The 12,263-nt window shown below is 43.2% G+C and overlaps 1 protein-coding gene across 1 annotated transcript in view; it reads left to right on the forward strand.

The window, feature by feature from the left end:
- Window positions 1-12,263, forward strand: part of HYDIN (HYDIN axonemal central pair apparatus protein) — a 2,443,906-nt gene that overhangs the window by 955,083 nt on the left and 1,476,560 nt on the right. Inside the window, exon 41 of the mRNA XM_030205004.1 lies at window positions 9,178-9,297. Within this exon, the coding sequence (XP_030060864.1) occupies window positions 9,178-9,297 (120 nt within the window). The remainder of the gene's footprint in view (window positions 1-9,177; window positions 9,298-12,263) is intronic.

A 12,263-nucleotide genomic window follows, 5' to 3' on the forward strand; every position in this document is an offset into this window, starting at 1 on the left:
GCCCTGATAAAAGTGCCACCTGCTGTGACTGTGGCAAACAGAACCACATTTGAGGGGTATGTCACTTTTCCAGATTAAACCATTACAGTTCTGATGGATTTTCCAGATGTGGTCATAGGAGAGGCCAAGTTGGTGAGCTCCATGCCCTGGAATTTAACAATGCTTATGCCTTCAAAATATTTGCAGTCAAATTTTACAGCCATAGAAACAACCCATGACATCATGTGCTAATACGAAAACACCATTCCCAGGTACTTAAAGTATCAGTTGATATGATCACTTACCTAACATAATGCCAGTATGGATATCTAAAATATCTGCACATATGCAACATGTTATAAAATGCTATTTATAGGGATTTGACTGTGGTCCTGTATCTGTGTGATGGCTGATAGCACTGCATTCTTCTGAGTTACCAAGCCACTGAATTTAGATGTATTCATTATTTCCTGCTATGATCCAGGGAACTGGAAAAACAAAAGGCAAGCTAAGTTTCATATAAATGAAACCATTGAACCTGTAGCCTGCCATATAGGCAAATCCCTTTTTACTTCTAAAAGATCAAGGAAGGAGAACTTTCACAACTGAAAGAGTTGACATCATTGAGTATAACAGTGGACTAATTTTATGGGTCTCTTTATTTGTGATTGCCCAGAAATCCAAGCAATCAGCAACCTTCATAGTCATTAAGGTCCTTCCAAGGAACATCTGTAACTACACTCTCTCCACAGGAAATCATGCAAAGTGACACCCACCAACAAACCTTCCCCAGAGTACCCCTCACACTCTGGAGTGTACCCCCAGAAAGGGTTTGCTTAACTCAAGACTATCTCTACTTCAGGAAGCAGATGAAAACTTGGCTGTTCTCCCTTAATGGAAGAAACAGCTAACTAGCTAGGCACACACACAAGGACTGACACTGACTGCACATACTATAAGAAGGATGTGCTTTTCCTCTAGCTGAGATCATTCTCATACACCTTTTTTGACTACACATGCAATTTTTCTGTAAATTAATTGCCATTATTTTCTTTCTAACATATTTCTCTATCTTATTTGTCTATATGTTTCACCTCCACTTACTCCTAAGCTATCTATTAGGATGTCTTAATGCAGGGCCAGTCTTAGGCAGGGGTGACAGGAGCAGTCGCACAGGACTTTGTGCCTCCAAGGGCCCCACTGTGCTTCCTCTTACTCCCTGCCATTTGATCCTCAGCTTTCCAGCTGCCCTGCGTTTAAAATGTTTCAGCAGCAGTGAAAAAGCAGGCTCGCCTCTAGCCTTTAAGCCTTCCCTTCTCTCTCAGCGTGCACTGTGCTGCCTTTCTCTGATGCAATTTCCTGTTTCTGCGAAGGCAGCACAGTGCATGCTGAGAGAGAAGGGAAAGCTTAAAGGCTAGAGGCGAGCCTGCTTTTTCACTGCTGCTGAAACTTTTTAAACGCAGGGCAGCTGGAAAGCTGACGCCACGACTTTTTAAATGCAGGGAGGCTGGAAGGAAGGGAGGTCTGTGGAAAACTGAGGGCACAGATGGGGCTTAGGTTGGGGACTGAAACTCGGGGGCTGAAAAGGCAGGGGGGTAAGTTGGGGGCTGGGGCAAGTCACTGGACATGGAGGGGGGCAGATGAGAATCACTGGCTATGGATGGGAGGGGAGGGCAGGGGACAGATGAGAATCACTGGATGTGGATGAGAGGGAGGACAGGGGGCAAAGGAGAATCGCTGGACATGGATGGGAGGGGAGGGCAGGGGAGAGATGAGAGTTGCTGGACATTGATGGATGGAGGGGAGGGCAGGAGAAATGCTGGACATGGATGGAGGGGAGGGCAGGGGACAGAGGAAAATCACTGGATGTGGTTGAGAGGGGAGGACAGGGGGTAAAGGAGAATTCTTGGACATAGATGGGAGGGGAGGGCACAGGAGAATTGCTGGACATGGATGGGTGGGGAGGGCAGGGGAGAGGAAAGTTGCTATGGATGGGGGAGGGCAGGAGAAATGCTGGACATGGATGGAGGGGAGGGAACACAGGAAGGAGTTACACATGGATGGAGGGGAGAGGAGGCATTCTGGACATGGAGGAGAGGGGAGAGTTGAAATGCTGGATATGGATGAGGGGAGGTAAGAGAGAGGATGAACATGGATGGAGGGGAGGAGAGAAAGGAGAAATGCTGGACATGGATGGAGGAGAGAGGGAAGAGAGAGGAAGGAGATGCATACTGACGGAGATAAGGGAAAGGGAACAGAGGAGAAAAACTGCACATGGCTCGAGAAAATAGGCAAAAGCTGGATCCACTCTATATCTCCTCCAGTCAAGTCCGCGGAGGACCAAGCTTTTACCTATGGATGTGGGGCAAGAAATGAAGAAGAAAGGAGGAAAGTAAAGAAATTAAATGGAAAGGAAGCCCTGGAAGTGGAGTTAAGGGAACAGATAGAGAGCAGCAGAATCAGAGACTGGGATCAACATGATCACAAAAACGAAGTCACCAGACAACAAAAGTAGAAAAAAATCATTTTATTTTCATTTTAGTGTTCGGAAGATGTCCAATTTCAGAATTTACATCTGCTGTCTTATTTTGCAATGTATAGCAATGTTCTGTTTTTCTGGTATTGTGCTGCATGCAGAGTCTGTATGCTAATTTGGTTTGTGTCATTTTGGGTATACTGGAGCTGTAACAGCTTACAGAAATTATTTATAATGAAAAAAAACAAATTATTTTTCTTCTCCTGTACTGGTGTAATATTTTCAATGATTATTGTTTATATGCGCCATGGCTGGTAAAAGGGTGTGGCTAAATGTGCCAACATTGTCCAGTTCAGCACACTATTAGAAGCCAAGTTCATACAAAGTTAATTATGTTCAGTGGAAAATTAATCTGTTGGCTCAGGCTGCTTGCTATCTGAATATTCAATCACTGTTTCATTATTGCTACCAAGTATTACATATTAAGGGGATTTGTTTTAATTCATTTATCTAGTCCTTTCGTACACATGGTTTTGCTTTTTAAACCCAAAGGTTTCCTAGTATAGCATTTTTCATGTTTGAATTAGTTTTTGTATACAAGTTTTGCTTGATTTGTCTTTATTTGAAATAAAAGAAAATGTTAAAAACATTTCTCCGAGGACAAGCAGGCTGCTTGTTCTCACGACTGGGTTGACGTCCACGGCAGCCCCCACCAACCGGAACAAAACTTTTGCGGGCGGTCCCGCACGCAGGACACACCCTGAACAGGATTCCTTTATGAACAGGATTCTGAACAGGATTCCTTTATGTTTATCCCACACGTGTTTGAATTCTGTTACCGTTTTCATTTCCACCACCTGCTTCTTAACGATACCGTGATGATGTCACCGGGGGAGTCTGTCGGATATGCTGGATGGTCAGAATAGTGAAGGTCGGATAATTGAGACTGTACTGTACTGTTATTTGAATTTATTTTACCACTGTATATGTCTATTGCCTATGTCTGGCTTTTTCTTGCTGTATACCATGTGAATTCCATGTGAATTTCTTCAAAAAGGCAGTACATAAATGCTAATTAGATAAATATCTAAGATCCAACTTTGTGTTGATATGTAGCTATCTGATATTGCTATCAAACAAGAGTGATGCAGCATGCCTTCAGCTAACATCATCATTACAAATTTAAATTGAGCACAACTTTTCTCCAAGTTAGACCTGTGAGCAGACTATCACCAGCTTAAACTTCATCTAGAATCAAGGAGGCCGATATTGAGAGCACAGAAGGCAGCCCAAATAAGTGCCGCAGCGCTGCGTAACCCTAGTAGTGCTCTAGAAATGTTAAGTAGTAGTAGTAGTAGTAATTGAAGCTGAACCCGGATATTCAATGCCGGGTTGTTTCCGGTGACCGGCATTGAATATCGGGGTTTTTTTTTTAGCCGGCTCAAACTTAACTGGCTAAGTTAATATTCAGCATTGACCAGTTAAGTTTATGATTGTATGACTGAAGAGCAAGTGATACTTGCTCAAGCAACACTTTGGCCAGCGTCATATTGTCAAGCATGACACATTACCACGTGACACTCTATCACACGTCAGTTACTGAAGCATACTTTGCAAGCGAGCAACACCTATTAAAGTGAACCATAGAAGTTGTAACTACATAAACAGAATGTATAAAATTCATGAAACATTTATTAATAAAATTAATCTCAAATAAAACACAGACATGCCTTCAAGCATACAAATCCATAACAAAGCAACATTAAAAAAGGGCCCAAAAATAAAAGCATAAAAAATTTGTAAGAATTAAACAAATATAACACCATGGTTTACAAAGAAATAGATGATATTCACTTTAAACATTCAAATTGATTTTATAAGCAACGTTAGACGGAAAGTTTTTTTAAAATTTTATTAGAGTACTCTTGAATTAAGTAATCTGGGAATTCAATTTTTCATATTTCTTTGATTTTTGACTGTTTCCTTGACCCCTGGAAACCCTGGAATACGTGGCAAACTGGAATCCTTCTTTGCGTTGAAGAGCAGACAGAAATCTTTTTAAAGGATGGATTGCAATAATCTACCTGCGCTTGGAAGGCATGATGCTAGCCTTCAAGCTTGTTATTATTTCTTGGTACGGTCCTTTCATGAACTGTCCACATCTTAGGAGGAAAACAAGGACATCTACGGACACCTCTACTGTTTCAACAACCTATGTAACTGTCTTCATAATAGTCCAACAAATCTGAAATCTTAAGATTTAATTACTCAACTTCATCTAGGATATCATCAAAAGCTTCGGGCACTTCATGAGCAGGTAAAAATGCCAGAGAAAACAATGACTTTAGTACACAGTGAACATCTTCATTCTCAGTATATGCTTCAGTCAATCCATTGCATTGCACATTTCTCCATACTGACTGAGTCAAATGAAAAAAAAAAAAACATTCCTGAATACTGACATCTGGGAATTCCTCCTCGAAGGCCGCTTTTGAAGCAAGCTCTAAATCCATATTACAAGATTCTGGAGCTAAATTATAGTGAAATGTCTTTACTACAGCAAATAGGTGAGTATAGGTAACTTGGGTTTTATCGGGCAGGATTGCATAAACACAGGTCTAAACTTCGCCAGCACAAACTGCATGAATAGCAAAAAACTGACAGAGTATTAAAGGAACAGCTTTAAAAGTCCCATCACACATCCAAACTTTAGCAGCATATAAAACATCAAGCATTGCATCAGAAACATAAATAACCATTTGTTTAAAATTCACCTTATCCTCATTTGTACAACTATCTTCACAATGTGGCAGAAACTGCACAGTCTTACCCAGATGGATGGCAGTCTGATATTTCTCTGGAATAAGCAAACCCATTGCACAGTTCAGTTCTGCCTCAAATCCATCAAGACATTTCCAAGCCTGCTGAATTTTATGGGCCATAGATATTTTCAAGGGAGCAGAAGTGAACTTCTTCAGTAATAGATGCCAAAGCAGAACTTACATACGCCGAGGAGGAATCCTATTAACGCACCCATCAAGTACCATTCTTGTCATTTGCCTTAACCTCCTTGGAGGCAGGATCAGGCGGATGTTTATGAGGTCTCAATTCTTGAAAAGACACATTAGCAGTATTATAATTCAATGAGATAATTAAATTACCATTGCAACACTGTTGGTTGCATTTCCAGTTCAAAGTGGACTAGTTTTTCTGAGAGAAACAGTAAGAAAAGCTATTTAGGTATATTTTGTCTCTGCCTTTAGAGAACTTATACATTTCCATGCCTCAACCAGCATGGCCATGTGGAGCATGACTGCCATGCTTGATGTATGGCCCCCTTAAGAGACACTAAGTCACATGATGTATGTTTAAGTGTTGCAAACATAAATGATGCATGCTCAAGTGACGCACATTGAAATGTTATACTTGACAAACTGATGCACGTCAAAAAGGTATGTGCTAATGTGTCGGACACGCTCAAGTGTCACACACTGAAAAGACGCTCGCTCAAGTGTCACACACTCAATTGACTGAAAACATAAGTTTATAGCAGCCAAAGATAGGACTGCTATTTAGGCAGTCCGATTTGGCTTCTAAACTTAGCTGGCCAACATGTGAATATTTGCAGATAGCTGGTTATGTTGCTTGATATAACTAGCTAGCCGTTATGTGCCAATATTCAACAGAGATAACCGGCTATCGCGTGCTCAATATTAGCACTTAGCCAGCTAAGTGCTATTTAAGCGGCCAGGATCCATTCCATGCTCAGAGTTGACGGAAAATGAGGAAACTAACATTAGACAAGTATGAGACTTTGGGCAAAAACGAAAGTGAAGAGTCAAGAATGATCCCTAGATAGCAGAAACTTGTAATCAGAGTGATTGGGGTACCAGGGAAGGAAGGTTAGCAACCAGAATCTGAGGGTCATTGGTTTCTCTTCTGCAGAAATTTTCTAAACTACAATTTATGAAGTGCTTTCAGGATTTGAAGGATATCCAAATGTCTGTGATGACTTCTTGTTACATGACAGCAAAGCTGAAGAATGGCAGTTGCCTTGAAATCAACAATTCCATAACAAAATCTCATGTAAAATTTGCAAAATTGCAAATATAAATGCCCTAGCTGGAGTCCTTTGGGCATATCTTCTTCTTAGATGGACTGTTAACTAATCTAAAGAAAGTCAAAAGTCATTCAAGAAACTGCTATAGCTATCTTTTACCCCTTGGAAAATTCAGAGTATGTTGGGACTCACAAATTATTGTGACAAATTCACTACCAAAGTGCAATAATAAACCTTCTGAGATCTCACAAAAATGACCAAGATTATAACTACAAACAGTACCTAGGTATTCATATATTATGTTCCTGTGTGTTTAGGAAAAAGTGTGTGTTGAGGAAAAAGCCTCAACAGACTCCTGAAACTTAGCTCTAAGGCTATTTAATTCATAGGAGTTCTATCTGTCTGGCTTAAAAAACCTCCTTTCCTTTATTGTTTATATCAATATGTCAATCCGGAGTCACTTATCTTTACTTGGACTCCTAGTTGCTCATTCCAACGCTCAGTCTTTTTTGCCACGGCCGACTCTGGTCCAGGTTTCGGAACTTTTCCACTTCCTGCTTCAGTGTCCACGGTCCTGGCGTGCTGTAGCAACTGCAATACATACAAACAATTATCCTTTAAATCTTACTAAGTTGCACACATCGTCTTAGCTCAACATACCTATCTCATACTGTGTGCGTTCTATCGGAAGAGGGCTACTGTTTCCTGCTTCCATATTTGTATTTGAAAACCTCATCATCATATCCTTGTTACCTATCAAGGTACCGTATCAGTTACAGGGAGAGGCTTTGCCTCGAGTTATCTAACACAGAAAGAGTTTGCTTTTTTGAACACGAACCAACCGAAAATCCCCACATTCTACACTTTACCTAAAGTGCATAAAAGGCTAATAGACCCACCAGGGAGGCCAATAGTATCCAGTAGAAGATCCTTATTAGAGCCGATATCGATCTATGTAGACACGTTTCTTCGGCCAATGGTGAAGAATATAAGATCATATATTAAAGACACAACGGATTTTCTTAACCACCTGAATGATTTGAAAGGAGTTTGTGATAGTTGGTGGATGGTTACGATGGATATAGTGAGTTTATACACTGTTATTCCACAACAGGAGGCATTACAAATACTGAAAATGGAGTTAGATCGAAGAGAAGACATAAGGATTCCAACAAGTTTTATATTAACCCTAGCCTCATTAGCAATGACGAATAACTACTTCCACTTTGCAGGAAAGCTATTCAAACAACTATCAGGAGTAGCCATGGGAGTTACGATGGCACCGTCAGTGGCTAATTTGTTCGTAGCACGGTTTGAGGAAGAAGCCATATACACCTCCCACTACTTTCCACACATCAAGATGTGGTTAAAATTTATTGATGATATCTTCTGTATATGGGATGGTGATAAAAAAGAGCTGGAAGAATTTGTAGAACAACTCAATCAAAAATATCCAACTCTTAAATTCACAATGGAAGCAAATCAAACAACATAGCATATTGGATGTACAGATTAAAAAGAAGGACAAACAGATAACTATGACTATCTTCAGGAAGAAGACAGATCGGAATACCTTCTTAGAATATACTAGCTGTCATCCGAAGAAGTTAAAAGATAGCCTCCCACTATCCCAATTCTTAAGATACAGGAAGATTTGTTCAGATGATCAAGATTTCAGACAGGAGTCTAAGGATCTACAGAAGACATTATGTGATAGAGGATATCCGAGGGGAATGTCCAAAAGCTTACACAAGAGCAAAATATAATAGCGGAGAATATCTATTAAGACCAAGAAGAAAAGATGATTCTACAGAGACTAACAAAGCAATCTGTGTTTGGAGATACAATTCCATGGCGTCTAAGATAGCGACAATTATTAAGGTCACACTGGCACATAGTGCAAACCTTGCCAACTTTTCAAGAAGCAGACGTGATGATGGCGTTTAGCAGGGGGAGGAATCTTAAAGAAAGTTTATCCCCAACTACTTTAAAACCTATTGATTGGCGAAGAAGGAGCATACATGGGCATAGTAAATGCGGAAAATGCCAGATATGAGACCTGATGATGGAGATAGACACATTTGTAGACCCACAGACGGATTGACGGTTTACTTTACGTTCCGCCACAACATGTGAATCAGAATATGTTGTATACTGTATACAGTGTCCATGTGCAAAAGTATACATTGGCAAACTACAAGCACCTCAAAGTAAGACTGGGTGAACATAAAATTAATATCCATGTCAACAAACTCACAGCACCTTGGCAGCGCATTGCATAAAAGAAGGGCACGATTTGAATCACTCCGATTGTAATCCTACAAAAGAGCGAGTTCTCCCACAAGAGGAGGCTAATAGAGATTGGTATTACTACAACAGGAGCACATCTGGATTTTTCAACTACAGACCATAAACCAAGAGGGTTGAATACCAAAATCAAGTGGGTCCATTTTTTCTAATCATTATGGTATCTCTTCTAATCAATACGGTATCTTGATGGGTAACACGGATATGACGATGAGGTTTTCAAATACAAATACAGAAGCAGGAAACAGTAGCCCTCTTCCGATAGAATGGACAGAGTATGAGATAGGTATGTTGAGCTAAGACGATGTGTGCAACTTAGTAAGATTTAAAGGATAATTATTTGTATGTATTGCAGTTGCTACAGCACGCCAGGACCGTGGACCCTGAAGCAGGAAGTGGAAAAGTTCCGAAACCTGGACCAGAGTCGGCCATGGCAAAAAAGACTGAGCGTTGGAATGAGCAACTAGGAGTCCAAGTAAAGATAAGTGACTCCGGATTGACATATTGATATAAACAATAAAGGAAAGGAGGTTTTTTAAGCCAGTGATGACAGATAGCACTCCTATGAATTAAATAGCCTTAGAGCTAAGTTTCAGGAGTCTGTTGAGGCTTTTTCCTCCTGTAGAAGAACACACAGGAACATAATATATGAATACCTAGGTACTGTTTGTAGATACATTAATAACTGATCCTAGGTTCGCTAGATTTAGAGGAAGATAGTGTTTCCAAGATTATAACTAGTCAGAGAGATATTGAGGTTGTTTTACCCTCCCTAAATTAGTTCTAATTAATGATCATGTTGTGTCCCAATTTCAATGCCAGGAAAGCGACAGAAAGTTTTAGAAACGGTAACCCACCCAATTAGCTTATGAGCTCTCTTCAAACAAATTGACCACTCGGTTTGCATTTATATTATTGCCTTTGCAAGCATGATCCTTTCACTAAAATACTCTTACTGAGAGAGAAGCTTTAGCTGTTATTTGGGGATGTTCACATTTCCTTCTGTATATCTATGAAGATGATCACTGACCACACCAGTGGAGCCTATGTTCAGGAACCCGTGATTTCAACCTCCAATTTGTATTGATCATTGGATGCACAAGCTGCAAGCCATCAACCATGAACTCATCTATCATTCTGGTAAAAACAATCCAGCTGATTATTTCTTTAAGCATTCTTGCTACCAATCAACAACTTGCCATGCTTTAGAGAACATTTTAGAAATTCTATATGACCTATACATGTGTAATTAAGAGGTAAGGGGTTGCGTGTTATGAAATAGTTTAGGTTGGACCAAAAAGTATGCTTGCAATTCTAGTTTTGCATACAGGAATACATGCATAATTTAAAAAAAAAGCAAAACTAGATGTCAACATTACACCTGCTCCATGCCAGGCGTAAATGTCAGCTAACCATTTGTTTTGAGCTGGGATTTGTATGAGCAATTATGTTCTCTGGTATTTAACACCATCTCAAAAATCTGTAAAAAATAGTTTTGTTTTTTTTTTGCTCAGTTCATAAATGCTTTTTCTCCGAGGACAAGCAGGCTGCTTGTTCTCACTGATGGGTGACGTCCACGGCAGCCCCTCCAATCGGAATCTTCACTAGCAAAAGCCTTTGCTAGCCTTCGCGCGCCGATTCGCACCGCGCATGCGCGGCCGTCTTCCCGCCCGAAACCGGCTCGTGCCGGCCAGTCTTCTTTTGTCCGCGCTCGGTACGGTCGTGTTACGCCGTTCGCGCCCCTTAAGTTGACCTCGCGCGTCTCTTTTGACTTTTCGCTAAAAAAAAAAAAAAAAAAAAAGGATTTCGGAAGAGGACCTTTCGGTCTTTTTCCCTTCCTCTATTTTCAGTTTTTGCCCCGTTAAGTTTCTTTTCGTCTTCGGGGTAGGCCCTTTTGAGGCCTCGGGTCGAATTTTTTCTCTCCCCCTTTTTGGTGCCTACTGCAATTACGAGTTTTGATTTCGCCGGCGTGATTTTTCCGCCCATGTCATCGAAGTCTCCCAGCGGCTTCAAGAAGTGCACCCAGTGCGCCCGGTAATCTCGCTCACTGACAGGCACGCGTCGTGTCTTCAGTGTCCTGGGGGCTGGGCACCGCCCGCAGGGCCTGTAGTCTGTGCGCCCTTTTAACAAAAGCGGACTCAGGTAGCGAGATTGGCCCAGTGGAACGTTTTGTTCTCGGGCTCTTCGTCGGCATCGGCACCGGGAGTATCGAGTGCATCGACGTCGACAGCGTCCAGACCTCCGTCCTCGGCCGTGACTGCATCGAGTGCATCGAGGCATCAACCCTCTGCATCGGGGCTGAGACATCGGAAGGCTGCGTCGGCATCGGTGGTACCGGGACCTCCACTTCTGCTGATGTGGTCGGACGGTGGTGCTTCGACTGGAGTGCAGGTGAGGGCTGTCCATTCCCCTGCTGGTGGCGGTGAGCCTTCGGGTGGATCTCCCCCTACCCTGAGGGCTCCTGCGGTACAGCCCCCCCGAGACCGACCTTCTTCGGCCTCGGCCCCGAGGAAGCGACGGCTGGATTCTGCGTCCTCCTCGTCGGTGCCGGCAAGCTCCGGTGACATGCTTCGTCCCAAAAAGTCGAAGAAGCATCGACACCGGTCCCCTTCCCATATCGGCACCGAGAGCTCTGGGTCGCCGAGGGAGTCGGCACCCAGTAGGCATCGGCACCGAGAGGACTGCTCACCCTCTGTTCAAGAGGTGTCGATGCACTCCACTATGGACAGCCCGGAACAGCCTCCATGCCCAGAACAGACTCTGACATCGACACCTGCATCGGCTTCCACGTCTTTCTCCACAGCCGCTCTGCACGAGAGTCTCCGGGCCGTTCTCCCAGAGATTCTGGGAGAGGCTGTTGCGCCCTTCCCCTCCGGTACCGGGGGTGCTTGCGCCACCGGTACCGTCGAGTGAGGCGCTGGCTGTCCCCTTGCCCGGGGTGAGGTCTCCGACATCGGTGCCGCGTGCAGTACCGACTGCGGTCATCTCCACCGACTGCGGTCGCCTCCCAGGAAGGCTCCCCGACGACGTCGGCGGAGGGAGCTTCGCCGGTGCGGGCGAGGGAGTCTACCTCTCGACGCCCACACCGTGGACGTGGCTCCACGGAGTCGAGCCGGGCACGGCTTCAGATACAGGTCCGTGAACTTGTGTCTGATACCGATGGTGAGGCCTCGTGGGAAGAGGAGGAGGACATCAGATATTTCTCTGACGAGGAGTCTGAGGGCCTTCCTTCTGATCCCTCTCCCTCCCCTGAAAGGCAGCTTTCTCCTCCCAAGAGTCTGTCTTTTGCGGCCTTTGTCCGGGAGAGGTCATACGGCCATCCCCTTCCCGGTGGTTGTGGAGGACGAGCCCAGGGCTGAAAATGTTTGAGCTCCTGGACTATCTTCTCCACCTAAGGAAGCGTCCACAGTACCCATGCATCATGTCCTCAAAAAGACATTG

This window comes from Microcaecilia unicolor, chromosome 5, assembly GCF_901765095.1.
Source record: "Microcaecilia unicolor chromosome 5, aMicUni1.1, whole genome shotgun sequence".
Classification (NCBI taxonomy): Eukaryota; Metazoa; Chordata; class Amphibia; order Gymnophiona; family Siphonopidae; genus Microcaecilia; species Microcaecilia unicolor.